The sequence below is a fragment of the Anguilla rostrata genome, chromosome 13 (assembly GCF_018555375.3).
Source record: "Anguilla rostrata isolate EN2019 chromosome 13, ASM1855537v3, whole genome shotgun sequence".
In the NCBI taxonomy this organism is placed as follows: domain Eukaryota; kingdom Metazoa; phylum Chordata; class Actinopteri; order Anguilliformes; family Anguillidae; genus Anguilla; species Anguilla rostrata.
In genome coordinates this window covers 32,553,145-32,581,123 of record NC_057945.1, presented here as the reverse complement: position 1 = coordinate 32,581,123, position 27,979 = coordinate 32,553,145, and the positions used below count along the sequence as shown (strand labels likewise).

Sequence of the window (27,979 nt, the reverse complement as noted above, 5' to 3'; positions counted from 1 at the left end):
TGACCAATGGTGCACTTTGATTTCAGGGTTGTCCATAATTTTACTTATATGACTATGTGGCGTTATGGACCTTTATGTGTTGCCCAAATGAACTTCGGATAAGGATACTGGTGCGCTAAGGATTCTACCAGGATATACGAGACATGTTTACAGTGTGTAAATAACGTCATTCTGGTCCTTGCAGTTGGGGTAACGAAACTTACGCGAATTAATCTTCATGCAATTTCAAGTGCCTTTGAATTTGGATGGTGTCAAGTTGCATTACTAAATATTTTGCGGGCATTCAGCATGCGACTAATTACAAGTGAACTTAAATGGTGTGAAAGCGCTCTGAAAAAAGACGCTTTTTATTTTTTGTTCCATCAGTTCTGGGCCGCTAGTTTTTGGATTGTTGCGTTTTGCACTTCATGACAGAAAGTTTTTCTATTTATGTATTTTGCAAGTTTTTATTATTTTTATTTTGCATCTGGACGCAAGGGCCCCAAAACAGTTTTGCGCTAAAGAGCCACCGTATTAAAGTGCAACACCGGATAATTATGAACTAAAATGAGATCACGTGGACAAGTTGGACAACAAACATATAGGCCTATTACATATAGATCCTTTATTGTGATCGAAAGCCAAGAAAGACACCGGTAAGTTCATCAAGTATAATGTACTAATATAAGTTTACCGGGGAATCAATTCACAATGAATTAATTTGTAGTGCATCGTTTTACGCGGGTAAAAGAGATGTAGCATATTAAAACTCGAGAACACACCAAGACCAGAGCTATCACTGCACGCAGTTATAATTGGACGCCTGAACATCTAATTGTCTACTAAAAACTACTAGTCGAGTAATCTTGAAGGACCAAATTGTGTTTTGCAAATATGTACTGTATTAGGAATGGAGTAGCTATTGTTTTGTTCTTCTCAAAGTCATAAACCGCACATACAATGCGAACTGTTGGCTATCGAATAGATATGATAAATGAGATGGGATTTGCTGTAGTCAGCCACAGCAGCTGTCTGTTAGGTTTCTTTGCTGTAAATCTGAATGCATGCCTGCTTACCTGTTACTATTATTTATCCTGGCTACCTTAGTTTGCGTGTGCCACTTACTCGGCAATGGAAGTGTTCTTCAGGCCACACACAAGCCCTGTAACCCTGAGGCGACAGGCAGCAATGCGGCATCGTAGTTCTAGCAGTAGCCAGCAGGGGGCAGTGGCACAGCACGCCGGTACAAGTTCCCCTGAAAGGAGAAATGATGACGGTGGATATCCGGATCATGCCACGCACTGTGAAGCCGAGGGAAACCTCCCTGCTCTGGACAACGGGGCACCTGTGAATTCGGAGGAGCTGGGTGACCTGGAGGTGACTGGACTGCAAGTACCTTCTGAAGACGAGGCCAAAGGGAGCTATGAAGACCTCATGGGTGGGTGTCTAAACATACAATGTAAAACAAATGTCCTTGAATTTTACAGTTAGTTTGTTAAATAGCAAAGATGTAAAATTGCAAATGTCTGAAATGTAAATAACTGTATGTATGGTAAAACACTAATATATTTAAAATTTGTATAAACTGCTGCCGTATGCTTAACATATTGTTACCATTATTTATACGGTAAAGTTCTGGGAACCCATTTGCCAGTAATTTTAGTAGAATGTACAGTTTTTTTATATAGTGTCATACTGGATGATGTCCATCTCCCTATCTCTCTCCCTCTCTGAATCCCTCCTGCGTCATATTGCACCTGTACTCTCCTCTCCTCCTTCCCTCCTGCTTCATATTGCACCTGTACTCTCCTCTCCTCCTTCCCTCCTGCTTCATATTGCACCTGTACTCTCCTCTCATAGAGGCACTCTGTAGCCCTGCGGGCGGCATTGCTGCGGCCCTGAGGTCTGTAGCCGCCTGTGATTCGTGGATTAAGGGGTCACATGTCCCCTCGCCCGTGCCCCGACTCTTCTCCTATGGCCAGAGTGAGGGGGAACCTTCTCTCCAAATTACACCACCCAGAGAGGGCCTAGCAGAGCAAAGGTGAGAACCAACGCTTTGATGAGTAGGTTTTTTGGAATGTTTTTCAAAATTTCAAGTCAACATTCTAGAACTCTGTTGCTTTCAATTGCCAGCAGTGATTGTTACATCAGCATTAGAGTGTACGGTTAAGTTCTGATCACATATCTGTGGTCTTACACCCTTGAAAGGTGTTAGGGGAAACATCTTTGGCTGTTTGAAGTTCTGGTGAAAACGACCCCTTTGAACCTAAGTACATCTGTTGATCTTTGTGAACAAGACTCAAGATCAGTCTGAGTACTTTTCCCTTTTTTTTAAAGGGACGCAGAAGAAACCAAAGAGGAGGACAAGCCAGAAGATGCATTAATACCTCAGTCTAAGTATATTCATATTTGTAAGTCGGTTTTAACGTTACGCTGTTATTGTCTCAGGACCTGCCTGTCTGCTTGTTATTCTATCCACTTGTTTTCCTGTGTGAATTTTCCCTGCTTCTTTTCCCATCCACCCCCCAGTGCCTCTGTACCAGGATTACTGGCTGCAGTGTGTGAGGGAGGAGCTGAGCAGAAAGCGAGACGTGCCCAATATTTTTGGCTTCCTGACTCCGCCCCACCACGACTCGGCAGACCCCGTCCCCCGATCGCGCTCCCTCAACTTCTCCCTGTGGCAGGACCTACCTGAGGTTCGAGAGGGTGGCCTACTGGACGTGCTGACCGCCAGGGAGAAGCGCTTGCAGGAGGTGCAGTAGGGGGGATTTTTTTTTTGTTGTTTGGCTTTTGTGTAACACCATGCGTTTGAAGGATGTTTTTGTCCACATAAACTTCCTTTTGTGTGTTTGAAGTTTTCTCTCATCTTTGTAAAATGTAAAACTTTGCAATGTCAAAGCCCAGGAATGTTATAAAACCATACCCTAGTATGAGCATGTTTATGAGCCAGAATGGCGGATGAAAGGAGACTGCTGTAGAGCCCTGTACCACTCTTCCCTGTATGCTTTGCATGTCAGGCCATGTTTGAGATGATTGGGTCAGAGGCCTCCTACCTGAAGAGTCTGATGGTCGCTGTGAGCCACTTCCTGGGATCACAGGAGCTGCGACTCACCCTGCCCAAAATGGAGCACCACATCCTCTTCTCAAACCTCCCTGAGGTGAAGAGGGTCAGCGAGAGGTGGGACTGGAGTGACCTCTGCTCTGCTGGCTCACATGCATCCATAATAATAATCATTTTTTATTCATGTGTAATGAGTGTTGCTTCTGAAACAATGTTAAGGTGTGATGGTGGAACAGGCAGTTCTTGCATATGAACATACGCAGTTCTTCAGGTCGGATCAGGTGAAGGGTTGCCTGAAACTAAAAATGATTGATTTTGTAGTTTGATTTATTGCTTTTAAGATGAGATAGGTACGGGCAATTCAGTCTACAGTTAAGTGGCTGTATAAACTGCTCTTGTGTCAGATCACACCGCTGACATTTGAATGTTCTGGTGTACTAAAATCTAGGTGTAATAAATTAACCTTGTCACAGTGAAAATGAAACTGTTGAAAACCCACACGGAAAAGATCCTAATCACTTGGAAACAAACAGGTTGCATGTTGCGTGTTATACCTGTAATTGTTTTTAATTTATAAATAGGCCCTTGGTCCATGGGTGCTATTTGATATTGGGGAAAAAACAATGTTTGTTTCACAAAGCAGGATTACAGAGTCAGTTGGGTAACTGTCCTCAGTATAACCCAGAACACTCCAAAACCTAGAACATGGACTGAAGTAAAAAGAGTTGTTCTGGGTTTTACTCAATGCAGTTCTCCTGCACTATCTCGACAATCCTGCATTGTGAAATACACCCCAGATGGCTTTAAGTAGACTTAAGTTATTTGGCGGTCTCTATGAAAACTTTTTGAACGTTCTCTTTTTTTGCTTATTTGTTGTCTTCCATAACCATGTACAGGGATAAACGAGTGTTTATCCGATGTTTGCAGGTTCCTGCAGAGCCTGGAGTGTCGCCTGGGAGACGGCGTTGTGATCCCGCAGGTCGGCGACCTCGTGCTTCAGCACCGGGCTGCCCTGCGTAGCGCCTACGTGCCCTACGTCACCAACATGATGTACCAGGAGGCCCTCGTCTGCCGCCTGCTGTCAGTCCCCAGTCCTCCCGCTCTCTTACGTTCCGTTCCCATGGCAGGAGGTCGCTGCTGCGCTTAAAGGGCTTTTTGACAGAGCTGGTTTTTTTCTGTCTCACCCCCGCGCCCACAGGGGGGGGAACCGAGAGTTCGTCGAGGCGCTGAGGAAGCTGGAGGACGCCCCCGTCTGCCAGAGGCGGAGCCTCAAGTCCTTCCTGGTCCTGCCTTTTCAGAGGATCACACGTCTGCGCATCATCCTGGAGGTGGGGTGGCAGTGATTTGGGATGGTGGGTCAGGACGCTGAGGGGAGCGGGCAGGGAGGAGGGTGGGTTTCACTGATGTCCTCATCAAGAACCAGGGTAAATTCCTAGGTTTAAACTGGCTGGAGCCTACAAGACATCTACCAATGCTCGGCCTACCGGACCAATGCAGTCAACTTCATCACTCAGTCAGTCACAGACATTTGCGTTTATAGGGCTGGCCCAGCTGTTGCGGTCCAGCAAAAAGGCGTATTTTCCCCCCTTTGTCTTCAGAATGCTTGTGGTGTAATGGCGTCAGGGGATTTAGGCAACGCTGTCATTTCAGAACGTCCTGAAGCTCACCCCGCCTGACTCGGGGCCTGCCATCACTCTGAAGGAAGCCATTGCGGCCGTACACCAGGTAGAGGAACGCCAGTGGAGGTGACCTGAGGGGGGGCAGGTGGAACCCAGGCCCTGTGTGTAAGAGGTCCAAGCCTGAGCCTAAACCTGCACTGGCAACCGCACTGACGACCTTATGCGTCAGTTATCGTAGTCATCTCATCCCCTTGTTACCGTGGCGATAACGGAGAACGTGTTTGTTTGTCCATCCCCCCTACCCCCAATCTCTGGCTCCATCTCCCCTGTCCCGTCTGTTCCAGATTGTGACGGAGTGTGACAGTGGTGTTCAGCGCATGAAGCAGACGGAGGAACTGGTGCGCCTGGATAAGCTGGTTGATTTCGGCAATGTCAAGGTGCTTCTTGCCCTGCCCTGCCTCTTTCAAATGAGACCGGCTGGAAGTGTGTAGCTCTGAAAGCAGTTCATTTAATTACGTTTGTTCACTCTCACACTCTTACGGAGGATGTTGCTGCAGTGGTACAGGCCTGCAGATTGGGAATGAAAGGAAAGCTATGGATAAGGAACGTATGCAAATGAATTTGTAAAACTGATTTGCTGAGCTGGATTCACACGTTCATCATAATGCTCTGTATTCTCCGGTTACCATGTCTTGCACTTATCTTTTTCCTGTTGCCTCTGGTGTTGTAGTCCATCCCCCTGATCAGTAGAGGGCGCCGTCTGTTGCGTGATGGTCCCCTGCGACAGGTCATTGTGGAAGGGAGCACCAGCAGCGGATCTATAGTGTCATTCAAGGACATCTATCTGCACCTTTTCAACGACCTCCTCCTGTTGTCACTCAAGCAGTATGATCTTCTGAAATATTGCAAAAGTGAAGTTATGTGAGAAGACTGAGTTGGTTAAATTACAAACACGCACGGTTCTGTTTTTCCAGTTATGTAGGTGACTAGGCTGAGACGTGTCCTGGCAACACTTATGTCGTCTTGCATTTCAGAAGTCAAAATACTGCCACTACATAAAACCACTTCGCCTTGTGTAAATGTTAAAATAAGATATGAGATCAGTTAAATAAGATATACGATAATATGATATGTTAAGAAATGTTGATATCGTTAAAGTGTGCAGTAAAGCATTGTTAATTGATTACATGCAATACTGTAAATTTTAAGACGGTGCCAAGCCGTTATTTCTAAATGGGCCGTACCAATTTTTCATTTTCTTTATATATTTTTTTCTTCCTTTTTCTCCCTTCCCCCTTCCAAGCATAATACTGTCAGCAGTTGAGGCTTTAGATTATTGGCGGTTGCTGGGTTACTGAGCTCACCTGGTTTCCTTTGAGGTCGACGAGTGTTTCCTGTTCCCCTGTTGTGCACTCTGACAGAGCGGGACGGTTCAGTGTGCTGGACTACTCTGCGTTTCCGGCTCGCGTGGGGGTGGGGCAGCTGAAAGCCGAAATTTTGGGCCTGCCTACGGAGTCTTTCCTACTCCGTCTCTCACGGAACCACACCGGTGCCCCCACCGCCCTCATCCTCGCTGCGGACACCAGGTACCAGAATTTCCACTCCCTCCGGTCCGTCCCTTCAGCCCTGTGTAACCACTGCTGTGCTTTTCCGCCTCTCAGTCTTAAAGGTTCCCGAATAATTTTATTACACACACGCACACCACTCACTCACACACTCATACCTACAGGACAGTCAGGCTCTTCCATTAGCCTAACCCTGCATGTCTTTGGGCTGTGGGAGAAAACCCCCAAGTGAACACGGGGAGAACATGCGACAGAAATGTTTCTAAATGTTACATGAGTAAATCATAATGGTGCCAACTGAGGCTGGTAGCCCTGCAGAGTGGCCTGGCAGTCAACTGGTTGTAGAATTGGCCAATGATAGAGGTCCAATCGGCCTCTGGCTGATTGACAGGCACCTGTGATCTGCCTGTTCTGTCTGCACAGGAAGTGTACTCCCTTGACTGTGCAGCTCAGCAGACTGAGTCTAGGGCAACTGAAGCCACACTTCATGCTTGTTCTCGATCACTGGTGTCAGGCTCTATTCCTGGTAGGCCACAGTGTCTGCTGGTTTTCGGGGTGTCCCGGCACGAGTGGTTTAAGTCATTGATTGGCTGAAGGATCCGCACACATTGTTCCCAAGGCAATAATTGGCAGCCGAAAGGAAACCTCAAAAACCTGCAGACACTGTGGCCCTCTGGGAGAATAGTTGGACACCCCTGTTCTAGATGGACTGAGGAAGTGTCGGTGCTGGGCCTGCCCTGCCAATGTTAACTGGGTGTTAATGAGTGAAAATGTATTTTTAAAAAAGGTGGAACATGGACGTAGCAGTTTCTCAGCCAGACTGTTCCGTTAAGAAAAAAACTAATATTCATTCAAGTTTTTGCGTGTTTATGTCTGCAGCTCAGACAGAGAGGCATGGATAATGACCTTGTCCTCACAGACCAATGGGATAGATACGCAGGACCTCTGACAGGTACAGTGTATTCTGTGAAGTGTTCTATATGGAAATTTAATTTGTTCAGCCTAGCTGTGCCCGGCTCACGAAATTCGGATCAACCTGTCGAACTAGGCGTGGCAGATCCAAGTAAAACGATAATTGGTATATGTTGCACTTGTTAGACATGCTACCTGTGAACATGCTGTGATAGATTAGTGACGATATGACAGGAAGTGACAGATCATTTCAGTTGTACTGCTAAATTACCTGTTTATATGGCTGGGTTCTGTTGTGTATTTTTTTCAGCTTTCCTGGAGGATATTAAACCCATGTCCTTTACTGGAAGATTGGAATAATGCGTGTCAAGTTTCAGCCAAACAGCTGAAGGTGTAAGCCTGTTTCGAGCCTGTTATTGTTTTATTTAGTTGATGATGTCTAAGCTACTATGTCAGTGTTACTGAATGCTCAATAAAAACTTATTTTCATGTTTATTACTGAGTTAGTGTTTATTTTTAATAAATAAAATTATTTATTCTTTATTGAATCATTTGTTTTATTCAAAAACAACTTAAGCTTTACTGAGGCCACTCCTCAGTGAAGCTTAAGTTGTGTTTTAGAATTTAAAAAATAAAGTAAGTCTTGGATGTGACCCAGAGTCACATGCTTCTTGGCTAAAGGGTACTTTGAAAGCCAAATCTCCAATCAAAGTGGTTTTAGTATATGACAATGGTAGGTTGATATAAACTTTAAAAGTGCACTACATTAGAATTTCATTGTCATTTAACGTATAACTATATTATTGGTCAGATTTGGGAATTACACTGGGTATATGTGATATTAGATATTACCGAAAGACAATCAACTAATTTCGGGCATCATAATGAAGTCTGCTATGATATATGACCGATAGGATAGTCACTTTGCAATGATCTTGACATTACATGTGACTTTATAACTACGTGTGGATTGTAGATTCGCGCTGAAATACTTTCAATGATAGTAAAGTGAGGTCACAACCACTCTAGAGCGAGCGATACCTCTATTTCTACGTCACTATAGATATGCACACTTGCGTCAGCTGTTTCCGGCCATTGTGACGTTGTAAATGAACAAAAGGAGTCAGATAAATAGCGTAGTCTTTCTGGGACGCCCCTGAAAGTGTAAATCTACATGCAAATTTGACTAGCAATTGATTTGGACCGTTGAAAACTCAAAATGGTACGGAATTGTGCTCGGATCACATTTGTATTTCGATATGAACAGCACTTGTAAAAATACTTCATGGGAGTAGGAAAACGTCGCAAAACGTTTCACTGACATCGTCCTCAAATTTCACTCATTCTCCGCTGATCTAAGAAAAAAAAGCATTTGTTAATTATATCGTATTGCAATTCACTATATGTAGCAATTCAATTGGTTTACTGATATGTAAACAATATGTAAGGCTATACCAATTATAAAATATATCAAACATGTTTAACACCACCACATTTCTCTGATAAAATATACGAATGTTGATCCGAAATGATTGAATTTTTTTCTCAGAAAGCCATCGCAAATCTCGAAGTTCGTGCATGAGCAAAGTAGCATATGCGTCCGCAAATAATTCCTGTAAAATGCATGTAGGAGAAAAGTGTTACAGGAACTTGTTGGCTTAAAAACGTCTGGAAACTAGAAAGCACCCCTTGTTGTATTATGCATCAGCATAACACAGGGCATCACTTTCACAGGAGCCTGGTTCCTCTGAAGACCTGCCATTGTATTCCCTCCAGCTGATGCAGAGAAAGAAGGATGAGGAGGAGGCTGACGTTGAACTGAGAATGCAGGAGGTGAGGGATAAGGGCTCTGACTGGTTGTGATTTCCCACAAAAATGTTTAAAAAGCATGCATTCTCAGCTAAATTTTGGAATAAGATTTGACAGTATTCTGAAACCTTTATTGTCCAGAAAGGAATTTATTTATTTTATTTTTATTTTCTTTTTTACACAACATCAAGTGTTAAGTCCAATTCACTGTCGCAGAGGAGAGATTGGATTTAACATGGATTAGCCTAATGTTCTATGTTTCCTCCAGCTTCCAAGTAACACTGTCAATCATTTATTTCAGTCAAATAATTCCGGAGTATTCTGCATATTTCAAGTACATGTGAAATAACATTTTGTACTCGGAAGACATGGACATCTGACATTTCAGCAATTATCATCTTTTTAGACCCTCTTGATGAAATTTTCTAATTATTGAGTGTCTCATAATATCACTCTTGTATCAAAACTAAGACCATATTTTTGTCATTGTGTTGTACCATCATTTAGGCTGGTAGATAGTTTGGTAAGGCAATGTAATGCTTATGCAGATTGAAGAAGCTGGAGAGCAGTCTTAGCGTGTTATTTTTAATCCTCCCTTTCCCATCTCCATCTGTGTGTCAGCAATCTGAATTGACTCTTCTGTCTGTGGAAGAACACAAGGAAAATCTTCAGAAAACTATGCAGCGAATGAAGGACTGCAAGGAAGATTTCACAGAGTTTTTGAAGGCAAGATTTTCACTTTTTACCTACAATGCAAAGGATGTTTCAAGTCAATTCAGGGTCCCATTCCCTAGATTCGTCGATCCATAAAATTCCTCTGAAAATTAATGTTATCCAGGGATCAGCTCTTTCAACCCCAAACCAATATCCTATGCATTTTGAGTAGTATGTGAATTCAGATCGATGGTCAGTTGATAAAGGCATAATTTATAATTGTGCCCTGAGGCATGGAATAAAAACTTTTAGTATCTGCGTATCATGCCCATAGGCATACATAACTAATTTTAAACACTAGTATCTAGTCAGAATTATATTTTCAAGCAACTTCTGTAAGATTTGAGGGCATTGAAGGTGGGAACGCATGAGGGGGTAACACTGAGAATTTCTGTGGTGCTCATCAAGCCATAAAATATACCCCACTCAAGAGTGTGAACAGTCTCGGAACCTCTTCCTGTCGCTCAGATAAAAGATGCAGATCAACAAGCGGCCACGAGAAAAGCGAAACACGACAAGCAGCTGATCGCCGTGAGGGAGGTAGACGTAAGTGACCTTGAAGAGGAGATCGGAGAGCTCACTGAGGAGAGAGACCAGCTGGAGAAACGCATGCAGAGATATGCGGTCTACAGCCAGTACATGGATACATTTGTGCAGGCCACCAATGTCGTAGGTTACAATTTATTTTTTTTGCGTGGGAAGAGGTTGGATGGGAGACAGAGACGGTTAATCTGGCACGATTCACTTTCCCATGGATGACTTTCTCATTCTTGTCCAACATGGGTTCAGGAAGCACGACGGGTGATGTCTCGCTTTAAGACGCTGGTCTTGGCCAGGGAACACCTTCGAAAACTTACCCATCAGGGCCAAGAAAAGATCCGGGAGGCCCGGGCCCATCTGGACAGTTTAACCAAAGAGAGCAGCGATGTCAAAATGCACCTGACCAGTACAACGGCGCAATACCAGAGGCAACTGGACGAAGCGCAGCAGAATCTTATGCATTGGGTAAGACGGACACAGAAGTAATGGTCTTTAGGGGAGAAAAAATGGGGCGACATGGCTCAGGAGTTGAGAGCGATTGTCTGGCAGTCGGAGGGTTGCCGGTTCAAACCCTGGCTTGGGTGTGTCGAAGTGTCCTTGGGCAAGACACCTAACCCCTAACTGCTCTGGCGAATGAGAGGCATCAATTGTAAAGCGCTTTGGATAAAAGCGCTATATAAATGCAGTCCATTTACCATTTACCAAAAAAAGAACATGGATGCTGGTGAAGCCCATTTGAGGTGAACAGAATGAGTGAGACTGAGAGCTGGAAAATGGATGAGAGTGAAATATGGCTGAAAGGAAATGGGACAATGTAGAGAGAGCAATGAATAAAGGACAATGGAGAGAGAGCAATGAACGAACACTAACGAGTTGGCATTGATAAAATAATAATACTTGTTTTTTTTTGGAGGGATGATGTGGTAAAGCATGGTTGGAAGTAGGAGGTAACCAAAAGTGCATCATGCTCAGATGCATGAGCCTTGGCTTCCTTAGATGATACACATGTGTATACCCTGTTTTCTGTTTGTCTGTTAAGGAGAGGACATGGAGCAGTATTCAGAAAACGGCAGCGGAGCAGACCATTTTCTTTGGGAAAACAAGGATGGCCTGCTTGAATCTGTACCGAAATGTGTGCGAGCGGTCTCAGATTGGTCGCCAGAATCCTGTCCACCCAGAGGACACCGATGGGCAGCTAGCGATGGTACTGTTAGAGAAAGGCAATTCTAGGAAGCCTTGAAATGCTTATTTCTTACCAAACTCCATAACTGCGCTGCCGTTGTTTGTTCTGCAAAACAGTATTACTTCAAGGGACTATGTTGTTTTGCAGGTATTACAAATTTGAGAGACAACAATAAATAACAGAACAGAAGCGTTTAAAAAGCACACGGTGCCCCAGGATTTGACATTTGATGTTATCAGGCCACTACCTTTAGTGGTTTCTTTGTAATATTTCTGTGTGCAGAATTGTATTCCCAATTAGAAGATTTCTGTAGTTCATTCTGTCCACAGTGGCTTTTCAGTGCGAGCATTAATGTAGACCTTTCTCATCAACAGATTGAGACATTCCTCACTCATTGGATTTCAGCTCTGAAGTTGTAAATGAACATAACCAGCTAGGAACAGGGAGCCATCAGGAGACATCTTACTTTTGCCTCAGTACAGATTAAAGGAAAATATTTTTTAAGATAAATGTACGGTGATAAAAAATAAAAAAGAATTACAATTTGTGTGTGTGTGTGTATGCGTGTGTGTTCTGACATTGCATGAACTAGTTAATGCTTCTCATCACAGTGCATAAAATAAAAAAATACAACATGAATCTGCCTGTAATGGCGAAAATAGATGTTAGAATAAATACTTAGCCTATTCATTGGAAATGGCCTATAAAAACGGCCATGAACATTTAGCCTTTCCTTAAGGCATCTCTCATACTCATGTTGAAATCTCAAGACAAACCAAAATGAACTACCAGTTTTCGAACAGACCATAAACTGTTCAACCAATTTGCAATAATTTGTTTTGTGTTCTGTTTCAATGTGAATAATGAATAATTAGCTAAAATCTAATGAAATTTGAAACGAAGGCGTCATTCAACAAAACTTACCGAAAACCACGCCCCGTAGTTGCATTGGTCAACACGATGGGAACGCTGCTTGGTTGAATTCGGTTCGTGTAGCGGCGCCGAGTTTGGTCTTTTCATTTTAATGCACTAGTTTAACGCGTGGATCTCTACCGCGATATTTGAAGACTGCCATGTCTCCCTTTGAGTAAACTGCCATGTAATGTACGCTACTTTATTGTTTGTGCTTAGAGTTTGGTCTTTCATTGGGAAACACTTTCCTCAAGGAAAACACGTCGCGATTTGATGAGGTCATAAAGAAAAACACAACACGGGCTCAGGTGGTGTCTATGGTGAGTGCAAATAAATATTGAGGACTTGTCCTTAGCGATCACTGAATGAAAAAAACAAACAGAAAATAATACAAAACTGAGCTTTTGTTTCGAAATGCGTTGATGTTATACGAGGTGATTAACTTGCTGAGGCAATGCAGTCTCCTTGTTTAGTAGGCTATAAATGAAAAAATCGCTAGTTTAACTTTTTGCTATTTATAGTAACTAGGTAATGTTATACGAATTAAATATAGACATAGTCCTACTTGTTGCATACGAACTATGTATTGCGTTTCTGCGTATACAAAATCTAAAAGTATTCCGAACATAGTGAAGCAATTCGACTGTAGAATATAAGTGCATAGTACTACTTTACAGGTATCGCACGTCACTATTGATACTCTACACTACTTCATCATTTGTAACCGAGAAAATATTGCATGCAAATGAATGATACTGACGTCTGTACGTTCATGTTGGCATATATTTAAAGTCAAGAGAAAACGCCGAACTAGAGGCGAGTTTCAGGATGGTCCCGCCGCCCCCACCAGGATCAGTCATACTCATCGACTGGTACCGGTCTGCTGACAGCAAGGAGTACTTCAACCGAATAAAAAACAAGAAGCAACGCAGGCTTTTTGGTATGCGGAGCCCTTCAGTGCATATTAGTACTCTTGCTAGAACTTATCATGTGCACTTTAAATGTCTGCGTACCTCTTTGCATCCTTACCAGAGGAGCAAGAACCCACTCACCTTATATGTTTGTATTACTTAATTAAGTAAAAATTGTGCACCATAGATGTAAGGACAACTTTCATTTGTGACTTGAGTATCATAAAGTGTTAGGTGATGATTTTAATTTAAACCTTTAGACCACAGAACGGCATAACAACTGTTGGAGCTGTCCAAGACGGTGGAATAAGGATTAAGTATTCCAGTTGAAATGCGGTTCTGTGGTATAGTGGTTTAAACTCGAGCTTAAACGCACTACAAATGACCCATGGTGTTACAGTGCTATTTATGTTTTGTTTTTTTAAGGTCTCCTTGAAGCTCCAGTGCTGCCACCTCACCTGAGTGTTGATATTGTTCGGTACAAGGTCTTTATCTCAGGGAAGAGTGGTGTGGGGAAGACTGCTCTTGCTGCCCGGCTTGCTGGCCTGGACATTCCGAACATGCACTATGAGACCACTGGTGAGTACGTGTTAGATTATCTGTATATTTGCATTAGTAGATAAAAAGAAATTGCGAGTTGGAAAAAACTATATTGGCGCTTATAAAAAGGGCATCAATGCACAGACTCTAGAATCCGATTGTGCTTGCTATGAACTAAGCTGAATAATTCACAAAATCACGAGATCGTAGATAAACTGCAGATGATCTGAAAACAACTATGTTTCGCAAAATCTTTGCAAAGATTACGCACATTATAGTTTCATATTTTGTGCAGTGTCTTGTGCACTGTACGGGTACAGTTGGGCATGTGGGGATTGAGGGTTCTGATTTTGGGCGCTGGTAGGAAGACCAGAGCGTGTGTGGTTTTGCAGGAATTGAGACCACAGTGGTGTTTTGGCCAGTGAAGCTGAGAGATAACGGGCAGGTGCTGTTCTTCCGGCTGCAGCTGTGGGACTGTGGGGAGAACGCCCTGCGCAGGTTCGACCACCTTCTCCCGGTATGTTGCTGAGGTCGCACACAATGAGGTCGCAGGTGTACCGCTGGCCGGCCATAGGCGACAGTGGCAATGAAAACTCCTCTGAAGAAACTGAATGAGAAACAATTGGGTGGATTGGAACTCAGGGGATGGCAGCCGTTCAATCTTGGCAGATACTGGGCAGACAAAATGGTGGCAGCGAAGATAACGAGATTTAGGTTCAAGCAACGGCAACAGGGAGGTTTATGGGTGTATAAGCCCATTGTATGGTGCTGGGTAATGTAGTCAGTTTGACTAGGAAGAACTGCATGGTACGACAGCAGAGCTAACTGGAAGGAGGGCAGCAGTGATGGGCAGAGTTCTCTTCCATAGTTTGACATGCTTATTGTGCAACTACAATTTTTGTCAGGAATGTGATGGAATTATTTATATTATTGTTTTTATTTTATTTTATTTTTTTTTAGTCTTGCAAGGAGCAGGTGGACGCCATTCTCTTCCTGTTCTCCTTCACAGACCGGGCCTCCTTTGAAGATCTGTCCAATCAGATTGCTCGAAGCTCTGAACCTTCAGACAACATCGTGAAGTTGGTGGTGGGTACAAAGTATCCTTTAAAATGCAGTTATGCTGGAGTTTCCTGAATCTTTTGGTCACTACCAGAAATGTGAAAGTAAATCAAAGTAAGGGATATGACAAAAAGTGATGTCCACATTAATAGTCAAATCTCTGTTGTGTCATCAGTTACAGTGTATATGTAATTCCCATTGCTTTGAGACCAGTCATTCATACCTGTTTTACTTGCTTTATACTTGCCTTACACTTGCCTACAAACCTTATTTTGCTAGTTGGCAGTGGTGCTTTGTGTTACTGAGTGAGCGTTTGAAATGCTTATATTACCTTTCAGATGTCTGGACGGGTTGGGTGGTGCAACCCTAAAATAGTTCTGAAAGACTTTATAGAGTTAAAAATGCATTTACCAGCTTCCACCATTTCTGAAAATCTTCTTTTTCTGAATATCATTGTAAATGAGCAGACATATCATAACAGTATCAGTTGAATTCAGCATACATTTTGAAAAAAATGAACAACCTGTATCTGTTCGAGGAATTGTCTGAATTGCTTGGAAGTTCATGATATGTTGTGCAAGGGAATAGTGGGCAGTGAAAACTTGAGATTTCATTGAAATTAGGGGAAAATATGCACCACATGAGTCAGTATTTGAAAACCAGAATACATAACCCACGCATCCTGCTTACTTGGCTAAAGACCTTCATTATTTTACCCCCTGAAGCTCCGCCCACCTGCCTCTGTTCTTTTATTGTTTTGTCTGTAATGTCTTAAAACAAAATTTTCTGTCCTTATCTGCTCTGTCAGATTTGACCTTTTCATGCACACGGACGTAACCGATCAAGACGTCAGAAAGTTCCAGGAAGTGTGGGGGCTGCCCGTGTTCCGCATGGGGGCAGATGTGGTTGGTGGGTTTGGGGAGGTTGGCCCCCTCCTCAATGCCCTGGCAGAGGGCCTGTGGCACCAGGACTGCATGGCGGTTGGGGCAGCGCGCCCCAGCCCGGTCACCGGGACCGGGACAGAGACCGGGAGCATGACCAGAACCTGACCGCTGCCTGTGCGTTTCAAACCGAACTTTGCTGTGCAGTGGCCTTCAGTATGTGGGAACAAACTGTGCATGTGTGCGGTTGTGCTGCTCAGGGAAAATGTGACTGTTCTGTTCCTCCCATGGTTGGGTTGGGAGGAACAGAGTGGTCTGTTTGGGTTAAATGGATTCAGTCTTCCTGTGACAAAAATTTAGCCCCAAACTTCAGTAATGATAGTTCACTCTAAAATTAAACTTTCTAATTCTTGAGAATTTCTAGCCGGAAACTTGCTATCTTAGCTAGTGTTGGTAGCTCTAGGTGCTCATGCAACATAAGCAACACTTGTAAACCTGCCTTTGTACTTTGGTAGTAGTTACGCTCCCTGTTTCATGGTGGATTCACAAATCCCTGTCAACAGCACTTCATCAGCTGATTAATACAGAAAGAAATGGGATAAATGGAGGAGAAGTGTAATCTGAAGTGTAGATGGTTGCTCTCCCACTGGCATCCATTTTGGGTCAAAATCCAGTAAATGGCAGATTGGAATCTGCTGCCATCACAGCATGAGAGCCTGACCATGTTGAATCTGTTGAACATTTCTGAGCTAGGAAGGGAAATTTGAAATATTTTGGCTGAACTTTTGCTTTAAAATATACATCTGGCAAATTGTTGCTGTTGTACGTGTGCTGGTTTGGTCATTGTTTGAACGCATGCTTCAGATCAATAATAATAATATAATTCTAATCTTCATTTAGTAAATTGAAATTCAGGAGTAGTACATCTCAAAGTGCTCTATATCTATGGAACATTCAATAATATAAAAACACTAAATATAATTAATAGGTGCGTAATATTACAAGCAATATTGAAAAAGGAGTCAAGTTTCGGAATACAATGGTTTATTGGGGGGAAAAATCTAAATCCCCACTTCAGAAAATGCTAATTTGCTTGCCCAAATAAGAGCCTTCTGGTTACCCTGTGTAGGAGTTTTTCTGTTTAACAGGAACTTTACTTGAAAATAATAAAGTTATTTGTGGATGAATTGTATGACAGAAGACTAATAAAACTGGATTTTAAAATATAGAATAGATGTTTTGGCGGTGCTTTTTGAAAAACTATTGTGGTGTTTGTAGGGTGTCTAAGTGTGTTGTGTGTGCAAGGGGGAAAGTTTTCTTTTTCTCATCTGTGGTCTGTGTAGATGCTTTTAGAGTCTACAAGTTCCTTCTTTGCATTATGGGCATTTAGCAGACGCTCTTTTCCCCAGTGACAGATTTTTATCCTTTTTTAAAAATACAGTGTCCATTTACACAGCTGTATCATGGAATCCTGTTCCTGAGCAGGACTCCAACTGCCTTTATTGTCATGTAGGTTGGTTAGTCTCTGAACTAAAAAATTCAGAGACTAACCAACTAACTAACTGGACAAAATCCTCTGTGCTGTAATGTTTACACACAAAGATGTGTTAAAATCTCATGCTCCAGGTTAGGCTCGAACTCACAACCTCGGCATCGCTCGACTGCATACTGCTGTATAAGTACCGCGCGCTAACCGATTGCGCTACTGGAGCTTGTGTGTGTTTTGGGGGTTTTAATTCTTCCCCCACTTCTTTTCTAAGAACCAGCACATAAACCCGACTCACACACTTACTAACATGTATTTAATCTTTTAGTGAAAATTTGCTGTGATCTTTTTGTGTCCACTCTTGATGAGAATTGTCTTGCCAGTCTGGACCCTGCCATCTCCCAAGAGAATATAATACATAGTAATCCTGCTCGTGCAGGTTTCTGTATTTAAGGCATGTTGGCTGGTTAGATATGTACTTTTTGACGCAACCCTTTGTGCTGTGATGATAACACACAGATGTGTTAAAATCTCATGCTCCAGGTGAGGCTTGAACTCACAACCTCGGCATCGCTTCTCTGCATACTGCTGTATAAGTACCGCGCGCTAACCGATTGCGCTACTGGAGCTTGCGTGTGTTCAGGAGGTCTTAATTTCCCCCCCACTTCTTTTCTAAGTACCAGCACATAAACCCGACTCACACACTTACTAACATGTATTTAATCTTTTAGTGAAAATTTGCTGTGATTTTTGTGTCCACTCTTGATGAAAATTGTCTTGCCAGTCTGGACCCTACCATCTCCAAAGAGAATATAATACATAGTAATCCTGCTCGTGCAGGTTTCTGTATTTAAAGCATGTTAGCTGGTTAGATATGTACTTTTTAAGACAATCCTCTGTGCTGTAATGTTTACACACACAGATGTGTTAAAATCTCATGCTCCAGGTGAGGCTTGAACTCACAACCTCGGCATCGCTTCACTGCATACTGCTGTATAAGTACCGCGCGCTAACCGATTGCGCTACTGGAGCTTGTGTGTGTTTTGGGGGTTTTAATTCTTCCCCTACTTCTTTTCTAAGAACCAGCACATAAACCTGACTCACACACTTACTAACATGTATTTAATCTTTTAGTGAAAATTTGCTGTGATCTTTTTGTGTCCACTCTTGATGAGAATTTTCTTGCCAGGCTGGACCCTACCATCTCCCAAGAAAATGTTATTCATAATCCTATGTGAGCAGGTTTCTCTATTTTAGGTCATGTTGGCTGGTTACATATGTACTTTTTAAGACAACCCTCTGTGCTGTAATGATAACACACAGATTTATTATTAAAATCTCATGCTCCAGGTGAGGCTTGAACTCACAACCTCGGCATCGCTTCACTGCATACTGCTGTATAAGTACCGCGCGCTAACCGATTGCGCTACTGGAGCTTCTGAGCGTCTCTCTGAAGCTTGGGATAGTGTGGTTGAGGGAACGTTTCAATGTAAGGTGATTTTTCATTTCATATAGAATTTAGTTGAAGCTGAATCTAGGATATGATGTGCTTGTGCTTGTTGGGAATACCTTTTGGGGGGTGGGTGGGCCGGTCGAGTCAGGGTGGTCGGGGGGATGCTAAATCCATAAATGAAACGCTAACAGGAATATTTCAGGATTCGGTGAGCAATGAAGCACGAACCCCTTCATTGAAAGAACAGATGTAGTGCTATTCAAAATATTTGATAAAATTGTACAAATGGTATTATTTAACTTGATGACAGACATGCGATGGGTTGTGACATGTTTGACCATGGTATAAGTTGGAAATGGAACCCCTGTAGCCCAGCTGTATTGGATTATACAAAAACAACTGTTTAATAATTTTTTTATAAGGTTGTTTCAGCTAACCCATGTGATATTATAAATTGGGCCAAGCTCAGAAGTAGATGAATTTTTTGATTCATTCAAAAGCCTTTTCTTGCCCCGTCTTAGCGAGAGATATTTCTTGTCCTGCCTCCGGCTGGTAAACCAGTATGACATTTTTCAGAAGTCATCTTAAGGGACGTGTGTTTTACTTCCCTGAGAACAACTGCTGTCCAAACATGTCGGATCTGCAAAACCTGAAAAAGATGCTATTCAAATTAAGTAACTACTGTTGTAGGGTGTGGGCCTGTTTCTTCAATAATTATTTTTCTGTTCCACACTAATCCAAACCTCTATACATTATAGTTTCTCATTGACATACGTCCTGTTCCACCATACCATCAGTGCCTGACAACCCATTGGGCTGAGTCCTCTGCAGATTCTGCCTGGAGTGGTGAGTCTGCCATTTTCTCTCTGGACAGCAGCATGGTTTGGCAGTACTCTTTTATAATGGTTGGGGAACTGGGCTTGTAATGCTCAGGTTGTAGGTTTGACTCCCTGGAGGGGCACTGTCCACTTTTTTTTGCGCTTTTTTAAGCAATAAAAGAACAGTTATAATCAGTCTTCCTCTCTAAATTACACCTCATATCCGTTAGGGGGCGCCATTGCTCCTGAGCCTGGAGAATTCCTTGCATCAGGACACACAGCTGGTGAACAGGAGCACAGGAACACCAATGTAAAGCTGCTTCATGGGGCGCTGGGCCACCCTGTTGAGCCGATACTCTGCTAAAAGCTCTCGCGGGTCCCTCTCTCTCTCTCTCCCTGACCCTGCCATCTCCTGTTAAATCACTGGTCTGTGAAGCCCCTCTCTTATTTACTCCAGGGGCCTGGGTCAGATTCAGTTCACTTGGGTTCTTTTGGCTGCAAGTCACCTCAGCCAGGCACAGCAAGAGAGAGTCCAGAACTCCCTCTGTGCCTTATGGGTGCCAGATCGATTCTCCGTCACTTAAATATTCACTGGTCTATCCTTGTGCCTGAGATAAACTATTTGTTTGCTGTTTGTTTAGCTACCTTTAGTTTGGTGCACATACGTGAATTGAAGTGAAAAAGAACGAACAGCTATATAATGAGGAAGGCCTTAGCCAGCCTCCTTCGGTGTCTGCGGGCCTAACTGACATTGATTTACCATCACATTCATCAAAAGGCAGGGCTTCTCCAAACATATATCAGCAAGCTTTATGGGAGGTGAAGTTTACAGCTTAAGATTTTTAAGTGGGTTTGACAAGCTCCAGGCTGCAGCACCCCAAATCCCCCCCCCACCCTTTGTGATCAGTTTTTGGTTACTTCAGAGGTACGGTATGTGATTTGAATGTTCCGAACTGATTAGATTAGATTCTTAACTGAACATCCTAATGCTGATGTAACAATGAGTACTGGTGATTGAAAGCAGTGGAGTTCTAGAACACTGACTTAAGAGTTTTGGAAAAAAAAACATTCCAAAGAACCTGCCCATCAAAGGGTTATGTTTGATGCAGGTACCCTAGAAGCTGAGCGAGATGGTTGCAGGTTCAAGTCCTGCGTTCAGTTCTGATGCAGGACTGCCTCCCTAAAGATCCAGATTTGTTGATGGTACACGATTGCAAACTGCAAGACAATTGTGGAACATAAAGTAACCTCCAGCCGAACAATGTTACTGCTTAATAAAAATAAAATTAGATAATAAATTCTGATTGTTAATAAGCTTTAAAATATGCAGGAACCAAATGGCACTGGAAGGCATTGCCCGTCCCCGCCCAGTATCTTGTAATTTTCGACAGATGTCAAACCCATCACCTCAGGGCAGTGTTTTTCTGATTTCTCGCCAGCTGGAGTTTATTGTAATTCACTGATGAAGAAATTATCTCCTCAAAGTGTGCATTTATATTTTGCCAATCGACCACACTGACATGTCTTGTCAAGGTGTTTATTAACATTTTTTGGCAAACCCAGATTGAATTACAAGTATCAATCCAACTGAAGCTGCAGCTGTGACTGAGACACTGTTGGGTGAAAAGGTTATCTGCTAGACTACACCCTCACACTCTACTGTACTGTGGATTGCGTGCAGTCAGTGGCTCTGTATTGTATACTGTGAGCGATGTGGCACAGTTTTGGCCTCTCTGTATTCAGACAGTGTTTGACTTCACTGCTGTGCCTGTCTTTTATAGTTCTGTGTTCATCATCTATCAGCTGCCTTGTCGGTTCATTCATCCACATGATGCCTCATTTATTTTGTTTTCTTTTTTTACCCCCTTTCTCCCCATTTTGAATTTCCCAGTTGTGTATATTCGGGAGGGCACGACATGCACCTGCTGTGATGCTGAGCCCTTCTTCTTTCCACGCTGCGGTCCGCCAGTCGTGCTCGCGCACAGATGAATTTAAGGACGTCGCTTCTTGTGCAGTTTAGTGGGGTGACTTTAGTGGCATTCTCCCGGCCGAGCAGCAGGGGTCGCTAGAGAGGAATGAGATATGAATCATCCGCCGCCTGAACCCTCCTTATCCTGGGCAATGCTACCGCTGGTTACGTGTTAGCCTGTGAGGCTACGGGCCACCGTTGGCAATGGCACGGTTCGCACGATTCTAGCGCGTATCTTGGGGCCCATCCATGCTCAATGATGGCGTCTTAATCAGATGACTCACTTAACTCACCCCCCCCCCTAAAGGAGCCTCAGTTGTAATCATTGGTTACCGTACAGCATTTTATTTTTTTGTAAAGAATGATTGCGCCTGTGAAAATAGCAATTCCAGTGAACCACTATAATGACACGAAGCAACGGAAGCAACAGTCTTTAATGCCTATGTTTGGGTACATGGCCTTTATTTCACCTTTTTTTCAGAGAGGATGTCATTTGGGGTCGAGGGAACAGTGTGTCAGATTTACCTTGGTGCCACTGTGCTATGTGGTTGAATGGGTGCTGGGTGCATGCTGGCTGCCCTTGTGTCCTTATGTATTGTGATGTATAGCCCTCTCTGGTTTCCCTCTTTCAGTACTCCTCAGAAATCAAAGCAAAGGTTCTACAGAACGCACTTCATGAGCCAGAGCTGCAGTGAGATTCATATTTAATATGGATATCTAGTTCTTCGGCCCTGAGCTCAACGCAAGTGCTAATTGTGCTTATTCACATTATTTAAAAAAAATATTGGGAGATTGTAGTTGGGAAACCGGTGATATGTGTGCCTATGTCTGACCCTTGATGGACTAATTATTGAGCTGGTGAATACTACTAAAACGACTAGGAGTTGCAAGGTTGCTAAACTCTGACTGGGAGTGCATGATTGTTTATTGTGATGTGCTTTTTCAAAGTAGTTCTCTGGCTCCAAATGATGCTGAAATGCTGGTTCGTGTAGAAATACATCCCCTATTTAACATGGCAATTCAGTCCTTCCTTTTTAGAATGGGCCAGATCAGAGGGCAGTGTGTATGTGTGCGCACGTGCGTGTGCGTGCATGTGCGATTTAAGTGAAATTACACCCGTGCGATTGTGTTGATGCGCCACTCTCTAATTTGCCAGGGGCCGCAAATAGAAGCTACATTTGGGGGGCGGGGAGAAAAATTTTAAAGGGATCACATTGGCTTCTTTATTTACACCATTTTATGGGGGAAAAACATTAATTTGCGTGTCGCTACTTATTAAAGAGCATGAGCCTTCTTGGAAGATATTCTGGTAAAAGTTGTCATGCAGAAGTGAGTATAGTGGGCTAACTGGCACAGAGGAAGCAGGAGGACCTGGGGTGATAAAGCCGTTGCTTAGCTGCAGTGATATTCAGGATATTACATCAAATGGAAATAAAACGATGAGGCCACTACAATAATGGGAAGTTCCCCCTTTGCTTGTGTGTGTGTATGCATCTGTGTCTGTTTGTGTGACTGCCTGTGCGTGTGTGTGTGTGTGTGTACATCTGTGTCTGTTTGTGTGACTGCCTGTGCGTGTGTGTGTGTGTGTCTGTTTGTGTGTGTGCATGTGTATGTGTGTGTGTGTGTATGCATCTGTGTGTGCGTGTGTCAGTGTGTGTGTCTGTGTCTGTTTGTGTGTGTGCATGTGTGTGTGTGTGTGTGTGTGTGTGTGCATGTGCGTGTCTGTTTGTGTGACTGCATGTGTGTGTGAGTGTGTGCACGCTTTTTTTGAGCAGTATGGATTGCAAATGTTTCTTCCTCCTTGCAGATTTAGTGGCAGTTGGGTGAAATCGTGTGTCCCTAGTTGAGTTAATTGTAGCAGAAGGCGTGGTCTGATTGGCCTGCGCACCACGGCCCAAGCTCCACCCCCCCAGCTGTCTGCAGGCTGCTCCAGACCAGGAATGTGAGCCCAAAGTTGATCCCTAATAATTCCCTTAAGTATACACTGCTAGGGCAGGGGGAGGGGTATTTCATATACAGGTGTGTATGGACTTGTTTTATAACTCCAGGGAATCTAATGGATCACCTGACCCAAAATGAATTTGCATTGTGTTGCAAAACTGAATGTACTGTGCCGTTTCATATGAAGTCCATTGTAATCCCAGGCAATTCATAAATACGGGTTGCTTTGTTAAAGTTCTCCTTTTCATCCCTCTCAGTTTATTTTGCCTCTTTGAGTAAAGAGCTAGTGAATTGAGTCAAATGAGTGAGTTTAGAAATAAAGACGGATAATGATACATTAGTCTACGGCATCGTAGCATTTAGAGACCCTCTTAACCTGCCTAATATGAAGTTAACTTTACTGTCAGAAAAAGAAGAAGAAGAAGAAAAAGCCCAAAAGACATTCCATAAAAAAAAAAAAGAACAGTGATTTATTAGGAGTCAGAAACGGGCAGGTGTTCCGTTTTAATGCTTTTCGTTTTATCTCCATGCCCCCCCACCCCTGGGGGCAGTTCTACTGTTCCTCCCTCTCCGCTGTCCTGCCGCTGCCGGGTTTGCGATTGTTGTGATTGCGGCGCGCACCTCTCTCCCTCCCGTTCCGCCTGCAGGAAGTGTGCGTTAGTACATGTCGGGGCCCGGAGGTATGCGCAGCCGACAGCGGTTCTCACCTGCGACGCCGGCCCCGGTCGCGCGGGGAGGAGGCGCGGGGAGGAGGCGCGGCGCGGTCGGGACGGCGTGTAACGGCACAGATCGCCGAACCGAGGAGGGGCGCCAGGAACCGGCGGCGCAGGGATCCGTCAGAGCAAAAGCTGACGCTGTCGAATCGATCGAGTCAATCCTGGGCGCCTCTCTCTGAGGGCCGTGTCGAAACAGGGCCATGCGGGGATTCGTTGATACTTCACGAATACTCACTCGGTTCAGTTCTCTGTGCAGAATTTTCGACATGCCTTATGTAGTGCTGCCAAAAAATTAATTATGCGGCAGTTGTAAAGAAAATGATTGCTTACCACTATCCGAAACAGACATACAGCATGTGCAAAGTTTGGACCTGCTGTGCCATATGTGTGAATCCATTAATTTTTATAAAACCGCCTAAAAACACACCGTTCTTCAGGATTTTACCCGTATGTTTTCGCATATTTTAGTATTTGGAGAGATATGAATCTGCCAACGAGAATCTAGTCGTACTTTTTTAATTTCATAGAGATTTAAGATGGCTGCCTTATTTTACCACAACGTAGCTCAGTTCAGTGGCTGCTGACACACAGCAACCCTGCTATCCAGCTCCGAGAGGGGGCAAGGTTGGTCAGGCTGAACCTGTTTTCTCCCTTTTTTGTGTTTGATAAAGGGAAATTGGAGAGAGAGCGAGGGGAGGGGGGGGGGATAAGTGAGCTTGGGCAAGTCTTAGCAGTGACTTGCTTTCTCCAATCAGATGCCTTCAGAAACACACACACACACACACACACGCACAATCACACTCTCTGCTTTTTCGCCCCTCTTGCGTGCTGCGTACTTGCAGTGCAAACGGCAGACAAGAATCTAGACCTTCATACTCACACACGCGCACACACACACACACACACACACACAGTGCTCTACCTTTCTACCAGACAGCAGCTCTGTCCTATATCTCTCTCCCTTTCTTCCTCCCTCTCTCCCTGTCTCCCTCTCTCTCTCTCTCTCGCTCTCTCTCTCTGCTGGCAGGTGTTAGGCAGATAAAACAATAAATAACTCTTTGAGGGAGAGAGATGGAAGGGGGGAGTCTTCGGAAGAGGTTTTTGCCAGTAGAGCCGTGAGAGGAGAGGGAGAATAAAGACAGGAAGACGGAGAAAGGGAATCCACTCAGAGAGAAACCGGACCGGACGAGCGGCTCTTAGCAGTTTTTTTTTTTTTGCCTTGTTTTGGCTTTTTCTTTTTCTCTTTTTTTTTTTGGAAGGAGGGCTGGCGAGGAGCGAAAGCGTGCGCAGGGACAGGGGACTGCTCCGTCTCGTCTGGTCTCCGCGACCGGGAGCTGGTGCACTGGCAGCAAGAGGAGGAGGAGGAAGAGGAGTGGAGAGGAAGAGCAGCGGACGCCACGGGGCAGTCATGGATAACACAGCACCCCAGCCAGTCCATCAGATGACCCAGAATCCCACTCTGCTGCAGACTGTTGCCCGGCCCAGAGGAAGTCACCCTCTATGAGGTAGTATACCGTACCGTAACATGGACAGGCTGTTCTTACTCCTCTTACTGCATGTGTTAATTACATGCACCGAGTGGGGGGAAAAAACTGTCCGGCTCATTGAAAGATGTGTCGTAACTATCATTCTGAGCGCCGCTGCGAGCTGGTGCTCACCTGCTGGAACTGAGCTACTTTTTGATCTCTGGCGTGCTTTGTTAGCTTTGGTGGCTAGTCATGTGGCCCATTTGTTGACATAAGTTGCTTTAGCGATAGCGAGGGGATGATGGAGTGTATTGGACTGGTTTGTGTTGGGAGTTGTGCTTTCTGTGTAGGTTCAGCACAGTGTTTCTGTCCTTCTAATAACTCTGTTTTGAATGTTCTCTGGAGCAGGTAGACTGCCTGTGAGATGGACATGCTGGCTGGGTGTGTGATATTAAAGTGGTGTAAGCTGAGGTTTCCTCGTGTGCTTTCAGTGGGCTTGATGGGGGAGGGTGGTCCATGCTGGGAAAGATGAAACGCATAGCTGTGTTTTGAAACACATCTGCATATTCAATTTTGTGCAGGGAGTTAAAAGTCTGTGTGTGTGTGGGTGTGTGTGTGTGTGTTTGTGTGTGTGTGTGCGTGTGTCTGTGTGTGTGTCTGTGTGTGTGTTTGTGTGTTTGGGTATGTTTGCGTGTGTGTGTGTGTGTGTGTGTGTGTATGTGTATGTGTATGTGTATGTGTGTGTGTTTGTGTGTTTGGGTATGTTTGCGTGCGTGTGTGTGTGTGTGTGTGTGTATGTGTATGTGTATGTGTGTGTGTGTGTGTGTGTGTGTGTGTGGGTGTGTTTGCGTGCCTGTGTGCTTCAAGAATCCAACACTCAGAATTTTAATCTGCCTTTGGGCAGAAGGCAGCAGATTCCATCTTTTATCCAATTCTTTATCTGCTATACAAGAGAACAGTGTGTATTCATATATATATATATATATATATATATATAATAATAATAATAATAAAAACCCATCCGACTTCCATACTGAACCTTGCATGAGTCCGTTGGATACAATTGGATGTATATTTGTAGAGGTATATACTTATGTGTGCGGTATAGTGTTTGGTATATATATTTTTCATTATTAAAAATGTTGAAAAAAATTATAACAATAACTGCATGATTAAGCAAATGGGATACAATATACGCTAAGGTATACAGTGAGGTATATTGCATCGTAGGGTGAGACAGTGTTTGTCTACATCAAACGGAGCACCTTGTGGTATCGCTTTTAAAATTTTTACGCTCCCCCCCAAAACCGTGATCCAGAGCCAGCTGCAGTGCTTGTGATTAGGGTAAGGGATGGCCTACTGTAGCTGGAATGAACCATCGGTAGTTTTGTTCATTGTTAATATAGCCTCTCCCATATGGTCACAGAACAGATAACGCATTCTTCCTGCCCATGCCCCCCCCCCCCCACCCCGCGTTATCCCCTGGCTTTTTCACGGTGGCAGTATATCCACAAAGCGTTTTATTGTGTGTCTTCGTTTACCGGCACCTGCGGGATCGTGTGACGGAGGCCGTGAAGCGGGGCTGTCAGAAGCGGTGGGTGGGGATGCAGATTTTTGGGCCTCACAGTATCGCCCGTCCTGCTTTTCCCCGTTCTCTAGGTCAGGGGGTCTCAAAGTCCAGTCCTGGGGGGCCGCAGTCTCTGCTGGTTGTTGTGATTTCCTTTCGATCAGCAGCCAATTTAGCCCAAGGTGTGCAAATCAAGGCCTTAAATTAAGCACATAAGTACTGTGACACATCGAAAACCAGCAACACGCAGCAGCCCTCCAGGATTTGAGTTTGGGATCCCTGCTCTAGGCGGTTCTAGGTGGGTGAGTGCCTGACGTGCTTTTGACTTTACCGTTTTTAGGCTTTGCTGGTACTGTAAATACTCAGCACCATGTCATTGGCACAATAAGTGAGATACATTTATTTATTTTTTACTGTAAATCAGTGAATGTTATAATTGACTCTTGAAAATATATATATATATACATATTTTTTGCCTCTCACCTTTCTGGTGGTTTATAAAAGAAAAGTGCTGGTTCTCAGTCCAGCGACGCACCTGAACTGCGTTTGGAAGTCCTGTGGGGCGATACATACTTGGCCACAGTGCCGTCCTCAAAGGGAGGGGGGACAGAGAGCGGTCTGTCTGCGCCAGCTGCGCAGGATGTGCAGGTTTCAGTCCTCCAGCACGATAGCTTTGCTGCTCCCTGCCACAGAATGGAAGCGCATGATGGAGTCGGTGAGTTTTCACTCCGAAGGCTGCCGAAGTACAACCCCTCCCCTGCCCCAACCCGCCAGTCGTAAATTCATCGGGACATCTCCTTCCCTGCCTCCTACCCTAAATACTAAATAATTCACTTCATGCATTTTGATTTTGGAACTTGTACAGACATCACAAGCAT

The 27,979-nt window shown here is 44.0% G+C and overlaps 3 protein-coding genes, 1 long non-coding RNA gene and 4 other non-coding genes across 12 annotated transcripts in view; 3 read left to right on the top strand and 5 right to left on the bottom strand.

Moving 5' to 3' along the window:
• Positions 1–474: 474 nt before the first annotated feature.
• On the top strand, positions 475–7,631 carry si:ch73-15b2.5 (rho guanine nucleotide exchange factor 19). Of its 3 annotated transcripts, none has more exons than XM_064305130.1 (14): positions 475–635; positions 1,087–1,417; positions 1,840–2,020; positions 2,317–2,390; positions 2,509–2,732; positions 2,997–3,157; positions 3,968–4,120; positions 4,239–4,368; positions 4,691–4,765; positions 5,004–5,096; positions 5,390–5,544; positions 6,081–6,245; positions 7,104–7,176; positions 7,447–7,631. In XM_064305130.1, the coding sequence occupies exons 2-13, from the start codon at positions 1,111–1,113 to the stop codon at positions 7,171–7,173; spliced, it is 1,788 nt and encodes a 595-aa protein (XP_064161200.1). In that variant the 5' UTR covers positions 475–635; positions 1,087–1,110; the 3' UTR covers positions 7,174–7,176; positions 7,447–7,631. The 3 variants fall into 3 exon arrangements, with proteins under 3 accessions (XP_064161200.1, XP_064161199.1, XP_064161201.1); XM_064305129.1 differs by having other exon boundaries at positions 5,390–5,580; XM_064305131.1 differs by lacking the exon at positions 5,390–5,544.
• A 1,677-nt stretch (positions 7,632–9,308) lies between these two features.
• LOC135237746 (uncharacterized) lies at positions 9,309–12,442 on the bottom strand. The gene is made up of 2 exons (XR_010324901.1): positions 12,307–12,442; positions 9,309–9,588 (listed from the first exon to the last, which is right to left on the bottom strand). It is a non-coding gene; the product is annotated as an uncharacterized LOC135237746 (long non-coding RNA).
• Positions 12,359–17,146, top strand: cplane2 (ciliogenesis and planar polarity effector 2). 2 transcript variants are annotated; one of them, XM_064305143.1, is made up of 6 exons: positions 12,359–12,614; positions 13,087–13,234; positions 13,632–13,784; positions 14,138–14,262; positions 14,706–14,842; positions 15,613–17,146. In XM_064305143.1, the coding sequence occupies exons 1-6, from the start codon at positions 12,612–12,614 to the stop codon at positions 15,851–15,853; spliced, it is 807 nt and encodes a 268-aa protein (XP_064161213.1). In that variant the 5' UTR covers positions 12,359–12,611; the 3' UTR covers positions 15,854–17,146. The 2 variants fall into 2 exon arrangements, with proteins under 2 accessions (XP_064161213.1, XP_064161212.1); XM_064305142.1 differs by having other exon boundaries at positions 12,605–12,728.
• Positions 17,147–17,303: 157 nt separating this feature from the next.
• trnai-uau (transfer RNA isoleucine (anticodon UAU)) lies at positions 17,304–17,397 on the bottom strand. Its single transcript has 2 exons — positions 17,360–17,397; positions 17,304–17,339 (listed from the first exon to the last, which is right to left on the bottom strand). It is a non-coding gene; the product is annotated as a tRNA-Ile (tRNA).
• Positions 17,398–17,706: 309 nt separating this feature from the next.
• On the bottom strand, positions 17,707–17,800 carry trnai-uau (transfer RNA isoleucine (anticodon UAU)). The gene is made up of 2 exons: positions 17,763–17,800; positions 17,707–17,742 (listed from the first exon to the last, which is right to left on the bottom strand). It is a non-coding gene; the product is annotated as a tRNA-Ile (tRNA).
• Positions 17,801–18,109: 309 nt separating this feature from the next.
• trnai-uau (transfer RNA isoleucine (anticodon UAU)) lies at positions 18,110–18,203 on the bottom strand. The gene is made up of 2 exons: positions 18,166–18,203; positions 18,110–18,145 (listed from the first exon to the last, which is right to left on the bottom strand). It is a non-coding gene; the product is annotated as a tRNA-Ile (tRNA).
• A 310-nt stretch (positions 18,204–18,513) lies between these two features.
• trnai-uau (transfer RNA isoleucine (anticodon UAU)) lies at positions 18,514–18,607 on the bottom strand. Its single transcript has 2 exons — positions 18,570–18,607; positions 18,514–18,549 (listed from the first exon to the last, which is right to left on the bottom strand). It is a non-coding gene; the product is annotated as a tRNA-Ile (tRNA).
• A 6,196-nt stretch (positions 18,608–24,803) lies between these two features.
• The window catches only part of LOC135237735 (rho guanine nucleotide exchange factor 19-like), a 28,437-nt gene continuing 25,261 nt past the window's right edge, over positions 24,804–27,979 (top strand). Inside the window, exon 1 of one of the 2 annotated variants that reach the window (XM_064305127.1) lies at positions 24,804–25,573. The gene's annotated coding sequence lies outside the window, so the exon portion shown is untranslated. The remainder of the gene's footprint in view (positions 25,574–27,979) is intronic. The other variant, XM_064305128.1, reaches the window with a different exon arrangement.